This window comes from Aptenodytes forsteri, unplaced genomic scaffold (assembly GCF_000699145.1).
Source record: "Aptenodytes forsteri isolate BGI_AS27 unplaced genomic scaffold, ASM69914v1 Scaffold99, whole genome shotgun sequence".
In the NCBI taxonomy this organism is placed as follows: Eukaryota; Metazoa; Chordata; class Aves; order Sphenisciformes; family Spheniscidae; genus Aptenodytes; species Aptenodytes forsteri.
In genome coordinates, this window is record NW_008795321.1 from 1,808,684 (window position 1) to 1,824,348 (window position 15,665).

The 15,665-nt window shown below is 40.1% G+C and overlaps 1 protein-coding gene across 1 annotated transcript in view; it reads left to right on the plus strand.

Annotated features, from left to right (window-relative positions):
- DOCK8 (dedicator of cytokinesis 8) overlaps window positions 1–15,665 on the plus strand; it is a 105,307-nt gene that overhangs the window by 83,460 nt on the left and 6,182 nt on the right. The window contains exons 33-41 of the mRNA XM_009279936.1: window positions 277–364; window positions 3,023–3,119; window positions 4,367–4,501; window positions 6,353–6,505; window positions 7,596–7,754; window positions 8,543–8,643; window positions 9,088–9,280; window positions 14,076–14,219; window positions 15,086–15,217. Of these exons, the coding sequence (XP_009278211.1) occupies window positions 277–364; window positions 3,023–3,119; window positions 4,367–4,501; window positions 6,353–6,505; window positions 7,596–7,754; window positions 8,543–8,643; window positions 9,088–9,280; window positions 14,076–14,219; window positions 15,086–15,217 (1,202 nt within the window). The remainder of the gene's footprint in view (window positions 1–276; window positions 365–3,022; window positions 3,120–4,366; window positions 4,502–6,352; window positions 6,506–7,595; window positions 7,755–8,542; window positions 8,644–9,087; window positions 9,281–14,075; window positions 14,220–15,085; window positions 15,218–15,665) is intronic.

Here is a 15,665-nt window from a genome sequence, read left to right on the forward strand (position 1 = left end):
ATATCATTAGCTTTCAACTATCCAAGTTGAAAGCTTCCATTTAATAAATGAAATAATTTGTGTTTTGGTCTTTGAAGACATCTGTAAGCAAGCTAATGTTGTAAAAATCCTAGATTAAAAAAATGATGGGGTCCTGTCCTTTTACTAGAGCCCTGAGGCTGTGAAGTTGAATGGTTTTAGTTCTGACAGACTGCTACAGACATGTATCTCCTTCTTTCGGTGAGCAAAAGGTGTCCCCTTTTGCTTTAATCTCACTGATATATGTTGCACTTTTAGGGAATGACAGATCAGCGGGGCTAAATGAAAACCTGCGCTGGAGAAAGGAGCAGACTCACTGGCGGCAGACAAATGAGAGACAAGATAAGTAAGTCATTTAATAAATATATATTGCTTTTATTAGAACCAAGCTGCTTGCTTTTTTTATGTTTTGTTCTTTCTCCTAGGATGTTTTATTACAAAATCAGCATTTTCAATCCTTTCCCTCTTCTGTCAAAGAGAAAGAAATAGAAAATGTTTATGTAGCAGAAGTATCCAACTGTTGCTATGACACAACAAAGAGATCATAAATACTCGAATGAAAAGTTTAAATAGTTATCTACACATTTTTTCCTTCTGATTAGCAGTGTGGTAAACACTCGTTATTGATAGAAGTTGTATCAAATACTCCACAGAGGCTTGCTGCAACATTTATTTTGGTGTTGCTATGGCTCCTCACTGTATACAGTGCTGTGGTGTAAGTTTTGCCACATTAGATCAGTTGAGCTGGGTTTGACGTGCTATGTTAAAATTGAGAATAGTTATTAGCAGGAGTAGGGGAAGATGATTCTGTAGTGAATATTTTTCTTGTTGCAGGTTTTAAGTTATGATGTCGCAGTACATTTCACCTTATCAGCACTACATGGTAGTGGACAAGTCAGTGTCTAGGTTTATGGAAAATTGTGTTTTCGGGAATGATTTGTGTTACTAACAGCATTTTCATATGGTATGTGCTAAGTTTCTGTAAGCACGGAACTTGTTGCTTTTCCCTAAAGGAGATGTGTCATTTGTCCATAGATACTTGCTTGAATTTTGACTACCTAAACGGGCCACTGTGTGTCAGATAGACCGTGGCCTCTCACCAGCCCAGCTGCTGTGAGCTCCCGTGATATCCTTCAGCATGTGTGAATTTGAACTGAGAAGAATGGCTTGTGCTATGCGGCAACTACATTGTTGTAGCCTAGCACTCATCCATGATTATCACATACATTTTTGAACACAAGATTGTTAATTTTGAATTTATACAAACTTTAAAAAAAGAATCCTTCAACCTTCTGTGCTAAATTGGAAGAGGTGCAGATCCTGTGTGGATATTCTTATTTTGCCCAGAACGTAGCTTGCTTTCTCTCAGCCAGTTTCATTGAAATCAGAATAAAACAGTATTCAAGCAGCAGCCCTACAATATCTCTTTACAGTAGTTCAGTTAAACCACTTAAAATAAAACTTCTGGTTACATAAGTAAAACTCTGCATGCTGTCCAGGCCTTTCTGTTTTACCCAGCATTCATCACTGTGGTATGCAAGATCTTTGCTCTCATCCTTCGTGGATCCCTTTAGTGTCTATGTCCCATAAGTAAGGTGTTTGCAGGTAGTACGTGGCACAGCAGGTTTGCACAGGTCGCCACTCAGCCTCACTCAGCCTGCTTCTCCTTGAGTCCAGCATGCTTTGGGTTTGTAGTTGCAGTTATAAGCTAAGCATGGTGTCAGAGAGGATCCAGTCAGGATGGTTAATGTGCAAGGCTCAGCGGTTGCTGGAAATGGTTCAAACAGCTATGCTGTTTGCTTGATTTGTTCAGTTCTTACTCATATTTAGCAATCCCTAGCTTGATTATAGCACCAGCCTTTTGGGAGGCCCTTCTGCTCTTCATTGCTTCAAGTCACTGTAATTAATAACCATACGACTGCCCTGACTTCCTTTCCTAGCCCTCCCCAGAATTATCAGGTTGTGCCCAAAAAGATGGCTCTTTACTTTTCTGGTTTTCTTTTTGGATAAGCCTCCACTGGGCAGAAAAGGTAAGTGAACATAGCAGAAAAGCCACAGATTTTGCAGTCACTCAGAAATATGATTGTAAGGGTGTTGCTCCAGCTGCAGAAATGCACCTTAGGAGCTTTGGCCCAAGTCAGAGCAGCTCTAATCTCAAGCTCTAGAGTGCAGCTTCTGTCCATGCAACAGCCCTTTTCTGAGCAGTTTAGGAAAAAGAACAGAGACTCCTCTTTGTGTTTCTGGCATAGAAGGGATCTCTGAAAATACACTTTTGTAAGGAGCTGCACCTATGCTTAGAGCATTCAGCTGCAGGGGAGCTGTGTTCCAGACCTTGTCCTTAAGTCTCAACTAAGAGGGTATCATGCATTGCCTTACCACCACCTTCTGTCTTTTATAAATGTTTCAGTCCTCTCTTAAATGTCCTGGGGCACTGCTGTATTGACCCCGCAGCTGTTGGACCTGCTGACTTCTGTTGCCAACAGTCTCAAGAATCAACATTTTAAATTGCCTGCATTAAACACTGCTGCTAAGGCACTGAAGCAATTTCCCCTTTGCCCAAGCCTGCTATTTTTACTTTTTTTCTGGAAGTGTTAGATCAGTTGCCTTTTATTCGATTTTGGGTTTTGGTGTCCTTCTACAGGCAATGCATTCAGAAATTACTGCATAGCTTATTGAACAATTGAACATGATATTGAGGGCAGAGTAGCCATTACACAGATTGCTATTAAGGAAGCAGAAGCATCCATTTGAACTATCCAGAGGCCTAGTTTTCAGGTGTCCCCTTTGGGACTTCTGTTCTATGATATCAGCTCTCCTCATTTGACTCTGTCGTTCTCAAGAAACACCTCTTTAGAAAGAACTATTCTATAGTTTAGAAACAACTATTTTCATTTTTTGCTCTTACGGGATCGTTCAGAATGGTATCATTTGTATTTTGTCTTTGTTTAAACATCTGACTCTTGGGGTACTCTCTGCGTGCTTTAATTAGAACTCTTTCTTGCAGGACAAAAGCTGAGCTAGATCAAGAAGCTCTGATCAGTGGAAACCTGGCAACTGAAGCTAACCTGATCATTCTCGATATGCAAGAGAACATCATCCAGGTGGGAAATGGCAAAGCTGGCTTGGTACCAATCCCTGCTCCCTCAGAAGCCAGTGGAAGCAAGATTCATTTCTCCTTTTGTTTCTTAGGCAGTGCAAAATGTTTTAATTAAAGATCTTCTGTAAACTTGTATAATCTTGAAGGAAGAAAAAAGATGAAGAAGAATGAATCCAAAGATGAAATTGCTGCCTGCCTTTACGCTGTTGTCACAAGCCCCTTCTACTGTAGGGCATTGCATTACTGTAAATGAAAGGGAAATCTACCACCTTGTTTTCAGTAGATGTTGTTGAAAGCCATTTCCACTGTCTTACTATGGTCTGGGAGTTTGGAGAGGATGAGGGAAGAAAAATCTTCATTTATGCTAGGAATGTATCTGAAGATATTAGTAATTTGGAACTGAACTGCTGGGTGGCCTTTGGTCATACTTGCATGTATGATCCTGTGAGACAAAAGGATTTAACCTTGACTCCCACAGAGTGCTCAGTGCAGGACATTATCTTCCACCTGCATGGAGTCCTTCTGAGAAGAGGTATGGCCCCTTAGATCAATGTAGTGTGCAGAACTTACTTAACTTCTAGGAGTCAGATGCAGTAAAATTTCACAGGTCCTTTGACAGCAGTGGAACCATGGTAATTGACTCTGCTTAAACATTGTCTCCTGGTTTAGGAGAGACACTCCAAATTCATCGGTATGGGAATACTACTGTTGGAGCAACATGCATATTCATAGATAGCAAGAAGAAAACTTCATTCTTGAAAACCTGTTAGTAGAAAAGCATTTAGCTACTAGACTTTTGTAGTACTGGGCATGATTTTTGCATGACACCACTCATAGCACCTAGTCTCCAGTATGCCTATTTAGCCTATATGCCCAGGAAATCAGAGCATGAGGAGGCAAGGGGAAGGATGGTGCTTGCCCACCACAGGATCACTTCCTGATGCAAGGTACATGAAAGATTGGACAGAAGGTGGACAGAGCTTCAAGAGTCCCTGCAGAAGCTGGCTGAGCTTAAAAATGCATTGGAGGGTCTGCAGATATTGAGAAATGTTTGGGACATTTTCCCCTTCTGTCTTCCTGATCACTACAAAAGTGTTTTGAAATTCCCCTGAAGCAGATGTTAACAAATGAAAAAACTTGCATAAACTCCTGGATCTGTCTCATGGACAGGAGAGCAGAACTTCAGTTCCTATGTGCCAGTTCATTGCTGAATTACCTCATGCAGTTACTGTTTTTCTCCTCCATGTGTAGGCAAGCTTTGCGGCAGAGTGCAGAGACAATCTCTTGGGAGGAGTTTTGAAGGTCCTGGTAAATTCTCTTGGCTGTGATCAGAGCACCACTTACCTGACTCATTGCTTTGCTACACTCAGAGCGCTCATTGCTAAGGTATGCTTTTGATATACTTCTGTTTTCATGCTTCCAATCAAGTTATTAGAGCAGCATTTCTAGAGCAGAGCTGTGTGCATTCACTTACCACTTTTCCTTTGGCATTTGTTAAATATGTTTTGCATATATAAATACAAATGCCTATCTATAGGGATGTTAAGGGACTTCTATAGCTGTTGTAAGGTTATTTCATTGACCACACAAGATGGAATAACTGAATCCGAATAATCTTGTGGTTTTAGCAGTCTACTCTGAAATATAGAAGATTTACTAATAAAGAGGTAAAAAATTCTACCCATTATATTTCAAATACATTCTGATTTTAATTAGGAATCTGAATGCCAGGGATTGCACAGATTGCATAAAGTCAAATTTAAATTATCATCAGGACTAGTTTCCAACCAGATGGGCAGCAGAGAAATCAAAGCTAACTCATCAGAGATCAGGGGGATCATTCTAGGTTTCTACTTCTAAGATAGGTTCCAAAATTCTAAGCAGATTCTAAGATGTTGATAGATTTCATCTTTGTTCTGCCTAAAGATTAAGCCAAATTCTAATCTCTCTTTCATTTCTGTATTACCAATTAAAAAAAAAAATATTTCAAAATGTATATGAGGACAGAATTTGACCCAACATTTTTATAATATAGGTCATAATGGGTTAGGTGCTTCATTAGGCATCTCTAAAATCTGTTTAAGATTTATTCTCCTACAAAGAAAAGCAGTTCCACAAAGGAAAAATCCATGAAATATTTTTTCCCCCTAAACTATTCTAAAATGCAAATAACAAACAGGATACTCCTGTCCAATTAATGTCTGTCTGCTGTTAAATGCAGATTGGCTGACAAAGCCTAATGACAGGGTAGATATCTGAGTAGTTATGAAACTCATAATTATGTTTTCATTGTACTTTATCTTTGAAAGCTAACTTCCAATTACAATAATGAATTTTGTGAAGCAATCATTATTCTCACTGAAATAGATCTTCTAGTTAAGCTGACTCAGTTCTGTATTTTATGAAGCAATCATTCCAATTATTTCTATTACACTATAGGTATTTAGATGTTATTTTACAAATAAAAATGATAGAACCCTGTGCCAGCAGGCTTGTAATATAAATTAGACATAAAACAGTGAGGTAATGGAGTAAGGAAAGGTTGAGAACTGGGAAATGGACCTGCAAATGAGAAATGATATCCTGTGTTCTGCTCACACACCTTTATCAGTCCTATGTATGTACTGATACATACAGTACTAGTGCACCTGTGCTGTCTATGGTGAGAGTTTCTTAGGACAAACATCCTGCCCCCTTGGGTTTATTGTCTGCTAGAGGCATTGTGGAGACACTGTAAAGGAAAGTCTGGCATGAAAGCTGGGCAGTGGAAGTTTTGTGGCACACCGTAGGCGGAAGAACACGCTGGAATGCTGGGGAAGGGTAGGGCGTTGATGCAAAAAGCTAGTAATTGCTCCTTATGCATAAGGAAGTATTTGCATGTTTCATCAACTATTATATATTCTGAAAATAGCAACTCTCCATGCTTCTAAGAATTTTGCAATATTTGATGTTTTCAAAAGCTCCTGGAGACATGGGACTCTCAGACATTTTTTTATTCTCTCTCTGTCGCTCTTTTTCTAAACACAAAGACTATTTTCAAACCCTTCTCTGTAGAAAAGCTTGAAAATGGAACCTATAGCATCACAGGAATCAGAAGTCCAAATGAAAAAAGTATAAAATGTAGTTTTTGCAAACTTTAGTCTTTGTCTGAATCCTGTGATTTTTGTACACTAAGCTAATGATGTTTTAATGGCCAGAAATGAGAATAATGAATGTTTTCTTCTGTATCTCCCTTAGTTTGGAGATTTCCTGTTTGAAGAGGAGGTCGAACAGTGTGCTGACCTGTGTCAAAGAGTTCTCCATCACTGCAGCAGCAGCATAGATATTACACGGACTCAAGCCTGTGCCACTCTTTATCTCCTCATGAGATACAGCTTCAGCTCTACCAGTGTAAGATTTTGAGAACAGCAGTATGTTTTGTGCCACCTTTTTTTGTGACCAATTGAAATTGAAACTGAAGTTGTGATAGCAAATGGAATGCATCTGCAGATAAATAGTCATATGTTATGCTGTTTCGCATATTTGAGCCAGAAGAAGTCCTAGAAGTGTAGGGGGAAAGTAGTTTTAATTATTGTTCATTATTTTGTTTAGGAAAATGTGACTTTTTCTGCAACATCTGTAAACGCATCTTCAAATGGAACAGCATTAGGCCTCTGATAGCAAGGACTATACAATGCATAAGCAATACTCATTTTGTCACTTTTTTTTTTCACTCCTGTGTCAGAACTACTTAAACTTAGACTAGTTCTATTCTAATGCAATTACAACCTCAGTAGAACTATTGTATGCTTGTATTAATGGAAATTATTCGCTGGCCCCTTGGTCTCAGGACTAGGCTCTGATTCTTACCACACATATGGAGCAAAATACGTATGTTATGCATGTAGGTTCACAATGTCCTTGCACAAAAGGACATGCATTAGCATTTTGGATAGCGTCTGATCTTGCACAGCATTTTGTCCCCTAGTTGTTACTTTAAAAGCCTTGAATATGTAAAAAGCGTTGGCTTTGCAGGAGGAAAATGTGCCTTTGAGACACCATGATCAGCAGGGCGTAGTGCATCACCATGTGAAGCCCTCAGAGGCCTTTTGCTTCCCAGACTTGTTTCCAGAATGTTTTCCCAGTCCTGCTTCCTCCCCTTCTTCTCTGTGGGTGGCCTGATCTACACACCCACTGGCCTGTGCAGAGGGGGAAAGAGGTACTTCTGACTTCCCCTTGTCTCAAGCAAGCATATGTATTCCAAGGTACATTCTTGCCCCAAAGTACAGACATGTCAGAATTGAGGAACTTTGGCTTAACCAGGTAAAACAGGACCGGCTTTGATGCACCAGAGGCCACTCGTGTGAGCAGTGAGTTTAATGCGCTCAGTGTGGGCAGGAGAAAGTGGGTTTGGTTTATACAGTAGACAGAGATATGTGAACTGATATGCATGGTGCAGTGAGCCATCATTCTCTCATGTTTTTGTTTTTTCTTCTGAAAGAATTTTGCAAGAGTGAAGATGCAGGTGACCATGTCACTAGCCTCTCTGGTTGGCAAATCACCTGAGTTTAACGAGGAATTCCTTCGACGATCCTTACGAACCATCCTAGCCTATGCAGAGGAAGATGTGGATATGCAGGCAACTCCATTTCCCATTCAGGTCAAATCTTTTATGACATCTGTGGCTTTTATCAGGAGCTTTCACATAGGAATGTGCTTGGAGCAAATCCTAGATCATGGGCTTCCAAAGCAATGAAAATAAGGATGCAGGGGTTATTGCATGACTTTATTTCTAACACAACAGTAAGCAGAGAAGAAGCAGAGGACATAATTCCACAGAATAAACTCTTAAGAAGTTCCACTGAAATCACATTACAGGAGAATCATCTCTTAGCTTTGTGTACAGCTTTCTTCTAGACCCCAGCAGGAACTGTACCCTGTAAGAGTTTCCCAAGATGGAATTTGATTCATTATGTTTTCAGACAAGTAGCATCATGGAAACTTCTCTCACTTTTTCAATTCATAAGGCGGCAGCAGCAATAATGAAAAACATTTCAGACAACTGTCAGATGCTTTGCTAAAATTCTTACAGTAACTCAACTTGTGCTGAAGACTTACAAAAACATCTGCTTTGTTATCAGATCACAGATCAACTAAAGCTGAACATTAGCGCATAGGTTTGATTTTTTTTTTCATTCAGAAATAAACAGATCAAATCCCACTCATTTTGATTAATTAAAATCTGCATATAAGATTGCTATGTCAGCAGCCTTCGCTGCATTGAATAGAGTTGGAAATACAAATCTTGTAGCAGTTCAGCATCCTGACATTTCCTTGGGCAAGAGGGACTAAAAGAGAGTAACATCATCTGGTGCAGATGCTGTGATTTTTCTAGAAGGGAAAAAATAAACACCTGAGGAATGCATGTTGATCTTTCTATTACTGCAGGTAGAGGAGCTGCTGTGTAACCTGAACAGCATCCTGTCAGATACAGTGAAAATGAGGGAATTTCAGGAAGATCCGGAGATGCTCATGGATCTCATGTACAGGTGAATCCGTTTAGAATTGCTACTGAGGAAATTCTGCAGTGAGGTGAGCACAAGAACTGTGCGTTTTAGGAACAAGCTGTGGACAAACCCTGTAGCTGTTCTGTTTGTGTACACTCCCGCTTTAGCACAGCTGATCAGTCACAGGGGGCCCAGGCTGCAGGACTGAGCACGTTGCAGTGGAGCCACTCAGAGGTGGGCATCTGGCAGTCAGGGACTGATGAACACTGAAGAGTCTTCGGTTCAGCAGTTTTACCCTCCTCATAGCCCCTGTGTGTCCTGCCTACCCCTGCCTAACCATTTCTTTTGCCCTGTGCTTAGTGAATTATACCAAATAAAGACAGAGGTGTCTCCTTCCATTCAGTCCAGGTGGAGAATTACAAAGGTTCTTTCTGTTATTTGAGAAGAAGTAACCGTTCACACCTCCTTTCTGCCCTGTGTTGTTAGAATTGCCAAAGGATACCAGACATCACCCGACTTGAGGCTGACTTGGCTGCAGAACATGGCAGAGAAGCACACCAAGAGGAAGTGCTACACAGAAGCAGCCATGTGTCTGGTCCATGCTGCAGCACTGGTGGCAGAGTACCTCAGCATGCTTGAAGATCGAAACTATCTCCCAGTGGGCAGCGTCAGCTTTCAGGTAAGAAAAGGCTCCCAAGCTCTGACAGCATAAGGCTGGGATGGCCTGTTCTGGTGTGTGTATTGTGCTAAGCAGAGTAGAAGTGCATGTATGGGGAGGAAGAGTTACAATGGCAGAGTATCCATCACCACTCTTGGTAGGTTGTTCCGATGATTTATGCTTACTGATGAAAACTGGTACTTTAGTGTCTGTCTGTCTCCAGCTTCTATTTCCAGCAGTTGGATACTGTAATCTCTTGTCTGCTAAGTAGAACCCCTCTATTATCACATGCCTTTTCCTAGGGCTGTTATTCATCAACTGTAACAGATGCATCTTTCAAAATTCTTTCTCATAATCTAGGTAATTTGAGCTACTTGGTTCTTTTAGGCATGTTCTCCAATCCTGTGACTGTCCTCCAGTTACTAACCAACACCCTTTCGATGGATGAATGACACAATCACCATAGTCTATACACAGTCACATCAAAGTCAAGTAAAAATGTCCCATAAGTTCTTTAAGCCTGGGAAGTACCTCTCAGTTTATCTCTCCGAAGACTCCACTGGTTCTTTTGGCGTTGTTGAGCTCTTTACCCAGTAATACATTGATGAAGAGTTTTCTTGGGTTTTGTTTTTCACCCTTCTTTTCTACATCACATAGATGAAAGCATAACTCTTGTTAGAGTTAGACATTTTGAAATGCAGATATTATACATAGTTATCAGATTGCGCAGTTTTGGTTACCCTTACCTGAACTGACTTCATGTGCAAATTCAGTGATTTTACTGCTTTTTTTCACACGTTATTAAAAATAAAAATGGCTGAACCCTTAAAATATTCCCATGTGTTGATGATTCCTTGTTTATCGTTATTCTCCAAGACCAGTGAAGACCATTGTTCATTTACAGAGTTTGCTGCAATGATTATGAATCATTCCAACTAATTAGTGGAAATGTTTTGCAGAATCAACTCGTATGTTGTATAGACATCTACTGTTTGGGCATTATTGCCTTTATGAGATTGTAATCTCTTTAGAAGTATCAGGTTTCTATAGTCTGGTGTTGATTCAGATTAATTACAATACCTTTAATTTTTTTCTTTAGTAAAATTTTGTACCAGTATTTCCACCACTTTGTCCTGGATGCAGACTGATAAACCTACCACTATCTGCTCATCTTGTTTACTTTTAAAAACATGTGGTCCCCAAAGCATATTTCCTCCTCTGGAACTTCCCCAGTTTTCTAAAACATACGGCAACTCACTATTCACTGCCTGAACACCCTTTTGCTTAGCTTTTTTAAACTGTTGAGGAGCACATTTTATGGTCCAGGTGATTTTGAAATGGCTAACACTAGTAGTTGGTACATTCACCATCCCTTGATATAGCCATACCACCTGGATTTTTTTTCCCTTCAGAATAGTAAATAACCATACCACTTGGGGTATTTTTTCCCTTCAGAATAGTAAACATGAACATGATTGAACCACTTGGCATTTTGCATAGAGTTTAATATTTTGGGTGTTAGTATTTGCAATTCTACCTTAGCAATCACATGGTGGCCTAGCGTTATTCTTAAATTCCTTTACTCTTAAGATAGCTGTATATACTCTTTTTACTGGCTAAACTTCTGGCCATGGATTTATACTTCTGCCATTTTGCATCCCTTATCAGCTTTGTATACTTTCTAACTTCTAACTTCCATTCATTACTTCTACTTTCTTCTTTTCTCCCTACTAGTTACATACTATCATCATTTAGATATAGGTGAAATCGGCATTCCCTTCCCAATGTCACCCTGCTCCCAGGCTGCCATGAATGCTTGTAATCTTGCACACTCGACACTAATGCAATTCCTCTTTCCATTGCTCCCAGATTATGCAGATTGCCATGAAAGGGTATGTTTCCAGTTATTTTAGAGAACTGAAGTCTATTCTACAAGGTACTAGGCAAGCAAAAACTTAGCAGTTTAAAAGCAACAAATCAATCTCTCTCATCAAAATGCTTGTGTAAATATGTGTTTGCCAAAGGAACAGTTGCTCCATAGGAGAGAGGTAATGAAATACCTTAATGACCAGAAACCCAATTGCACAACTCTTTTTCTGACAGCATAATTTTGAATTTCAGTTTGCTCATTAACATTAATTATCTATAATAACACTTTGCATTTTTACAAAGCCTTTCAAGAGAAGAGCTCCCATTCTTTACAAACAGGTTTGTGTTTTGAAGCACCTGTGAAGATCTTGTTCAGATGACCTTGTTAAAGGAGAGAAACACTACTCTGACTGTCTTGGCTTTACCTGGAGTTCCAGATGTCACTCACTGACTCTTTCTGTGTCCGTTTCTTCATTTAGCTCAGATACAAAATTAACTAATATTGGTGATATACATTTAGTTGTGGAATTGAGAGTGATAATAATGCGTATGAAAAAAGATGAGTCTGGACGAGCAGAAGTGTTATCTCCTTTTTACAGATGAGTAAAATGAGGCAGCAAATGATTAAATCAGTTGACCTAGGTCTTCTGCAGTGACTCTGTTAGCGTCCAGAAAACTGTCAGTAGAGTAACACTTTTCCTTATAGTGTGCCAGACAAAACTGTATATGCTTCCCCCTCTGCAATCAAAACTATCCCTCGAAATCAGAACGGGATCACTTTCAGTGAAATTCCCTTTGAGCTTAATTCATGTTTACACTAAATCCCCTTTGCAAGTGATAAGGTGGACTTAGAGTATGAATTGCATATGGACTGACTTTAAAGCCACTTTATATTACCACAGACAAGGACTTAGTGTGTGTGCCTACCTGCTGAGGCACGGGCCTAATTAGCCTGCGCTCAGCAATAGCCTAATTGGACTGTGCTGTTTTGGGGATCTAGGTTGCAGGCTACCCTAGCCATATCTAACATGGTGATAAGGGCTGGGGATCACAGTAAAGCCCCTTGAGTTTACACAAATGTTTCTTTTCCTTAAAGAAAACGAGGCTTGTGAGATTCAAAATAATTGCCGATGATATACATGGTAACTAGTGTATTGCCTTTATTATATAAGGGACATACAAAATTCTTCAATATGAAATGTAGATCACGGCAAAAGGTGGATGAGGCATGTCCACTTTGCAAAAGATCATGCAAGCACCAGGAATACGTCATGAAGGCTCTCTCCTACTAGAGTGCGTGGACGGTAAAACATGGAAATACATGCCTGACATTAGTTATTACAGGTTTAAAGCCAAAGAAGAGATAATTGGTGTCTGTGACTTTCTTGGTTACTTTCATAAATAAATCACTCCTCTGGACTTTTTTTGCTTTGCTACAAAAAAAAAAAAAAAAAAAAAAAAAAAAAAAAAAAAAAAAAAAAAAAAAAAAAAAAAAAAAAAAAAAAAAAAAAAAAAAAAAAAAACAAACGCCACCAAAGGCCACATGCCATTCTGTGAAAACAGTCCTTAATGGCTACTGTTACAAAAAGGGAAAAACAGAAATTGAGCTGCAGCGTGGGTTGTATGAGTTGCCCTAGGTATGTGCCAGGGAGGCTGAAGTCACTATCTTCAATGACACTGGTAGGTAAAAAGTGGCATGGGTGTGCTAAAACGTGCTGCAGTTTTCCCTCTGGCTGAAATTCAGACATACCCTTAACTCCTGCAAATGCTGTCCTGAGCTTTGTACTCACCCTTCCAGTGGAGCTGATGTGAAGTGCAGACTAGGCACTGTGACAGCAGCATGGTTGGAGTAAATTTCACCCATGGAGAAATAAATACATCCACAACACCTAAGGGGGAAAGTCCCATGTTGCTAGTGATGTGTGGTGCCAATTCTTTATCTGAAATCTGATCAATAGTAACAGCCCTCAGTGTCTCTGCCATTTTATAAAGATGTCTTTAAGGACTCGGCTAGCTAGCCAGCTGGCATCTATCCTGCACTCAGACAGACTGTCATTGCCAGTTTCTGCTGAAGTGAGACACTATGACACTAATTTACCTCCTTTTAATTACTAGCAAATCGAAGCTTAGTATTTCTGCTGCTGTTGAAAGTAACATATGCTAGTTCCATACTGTATGTACCCATATTTTAATGTTCATTTACATGTATTTCTATGTATTATAAAATTTTTAATGTTGTGTAATTTATTCAATGGGTTCCTGAAGAACTGTAGACGTTATTTCATGGTCTAGAATCTCAAAGAGTGACTGACACTGTGCACTTTATCTAGTTTTATTTAAACATGCAATAAGATCAGCAACTTTAACAAGAAAACAAGTAAATTCTGCAGGATCAAGGTGTAATATGGCAGAGGCTGAAATGAGAAGCAGCGTTCAATTATTGCAGGTTTTAGAGCAATATTGTCTATGTCCTACTTCTCCTCTGCTTGTAAAAGTCAATTCAAGAACTTGAAAGTTCAACTTCTTCAAACAGGTGGCAGGAGGTCGGGGGTGCAGCTTGGAATTTCCCACCCCCAGACGCCAACAGCAGGAAGGGCACATTGGTTGTGACCACTGCCGTATGGGAGATGATTGAGCTCATTGCAGCTTCATGGAAATCCAGCCACCAGAGGGAGGCCAGTTTGTGACCTACAGGAGTCTGCTTCTTAAACCTGAGACGAGAAAGAAAGTTTAGGATTCTTGTAGCGAAACTCCTGGTCTGCCATTTGCAGAGATTTAGGATGTTACATTTGCTTCTAAATGGAATTTAACTGTGTATCCCCTGGCTGCACTTGTATAATCTCATTCTTCTTCCCATCATGTAAAGATGTTGAAACTGTTTCTGCCTCAATCTTTATGATAGACTATTGATCTAGGTTTCTGATTTCTCTGCTCTGATGTATTTTAGAACATTTCGTCCAATGTGCTGGAGGAATCTGCTGTTTCGAATGATGTTTTGTCTCCAGATGAAGATGGTATATGTTCTGGGAGGTATTTCTCAGAAAGTGGCCTGGTAGGGCTGCTGGAACAAGCAGCTGAGCTCTTCAGCACGGTGAGTGAGAGTCAAAATCACCAGGAGATGGAGTGGGGCTATCTGGGCCAGATCTGTAGCTTTTTTTCCTGCACATGAGGAAACAAAGTCTTACTGCTAAACCAGGCTCTACAGATCTGCCCCACTGCAAATAACAAGAGGCAGAGGCACATCTTATGGCTGACCCAGCCCTGCCTCAGCCACGTTGGCTAAGCTATGCTTTTCAGGTAGCCTAGCACATCAGCAGAAAGTGATTGTCCCAAGCATGAACCAAGTGTTTTGGTTGGTATTTTCATGGGATAGTACATTTAAGAAAAAGATCTTGCTTAAACTATAGATTTTAGAAAGCATGTGAGAGTTAGTCCTGTGCTTTTACACAGCATACAACCACCAGCCTCATAACCTACGCTTACCATGTAAAGAGTCATGATGTTAATACTCAAGTAGCTCATCATATTGCCGTAGTGCTAAGGGAGATAGATGATTTAGCATCTCTGAAGATATAATTTGGGTTCCTTTTGTCCAGATGCAACTCTGGTTGCCCTGAACCGTACATGCTAAACAAACCCATTTCCTTCTGCTTATCTGCGTTTCTAACTCTTCTAGCCCCTAAGCAGAAACCGTGTGCTTTACACAGGAATTTGGGCTTGAGAGCCCAACAGATCACAGATGCAAATTAGATAGTTTGTTGTTTGCAACTCAGAACTACCCATTTACTATTTCTAGTTTTCAGAAAGCTAAAACAAGCAACACAGCAGATTAAAAGATGAGTCCCATAAACGCCCTTTTCAGCCAGGCCATTAATGGAGATCTAGTGTCTTTTCAAAGTGCATGAGGACTCATTTCTATTCTTCTATTTTTTTTCCTTTTTTTTTTTTTCTCCCAAGGGGGGATTGTATGAAACTGTGAATGAGGTGTACAAAATTGTCATCCCCATACTGGAAGCACATCGAGACTTCAGGAAGCTTACCTTGACACACAGCAAGCTACAGAAGGCCTTTGACAGCATTATTAATAAGGTACTCGTGAGGCAATGCACTGCTAGCAAGACACATTGCTGGGTTGCACTGTTTGTTTAAGACTGGTGATAATAAAACTGTTCATGTGAAATAGATCCATTTCCTTTTTCTAACAAAAGCTTCCATCTGCTTTGGCCTACCTAGAAAGGGTAGTCTACAGTGAAAAGAGGCTATATCCTCCCTGAGGGAAAAAGCAGAGATTAATAAAAACTGGTTTAGAGTTACAGAAAAATAGCTGAACAGGTCAAACTTAGAATAACAACATGCATGATTCCACCTGACCGTATCTATTTAAGAAAAAAAATGAGCCAGCAATGTGCACTCGCAGCCCAGAAGGCCAGTTGTATCCTGGGCTGCATCAAAAGAAGCGTGGCCAGCAGGTCGAGGGAGGTGATTCTACCCCTCTCCTCTGCTCTAGTGAGACCCCACCTGGAGTACTGTGTCCAGC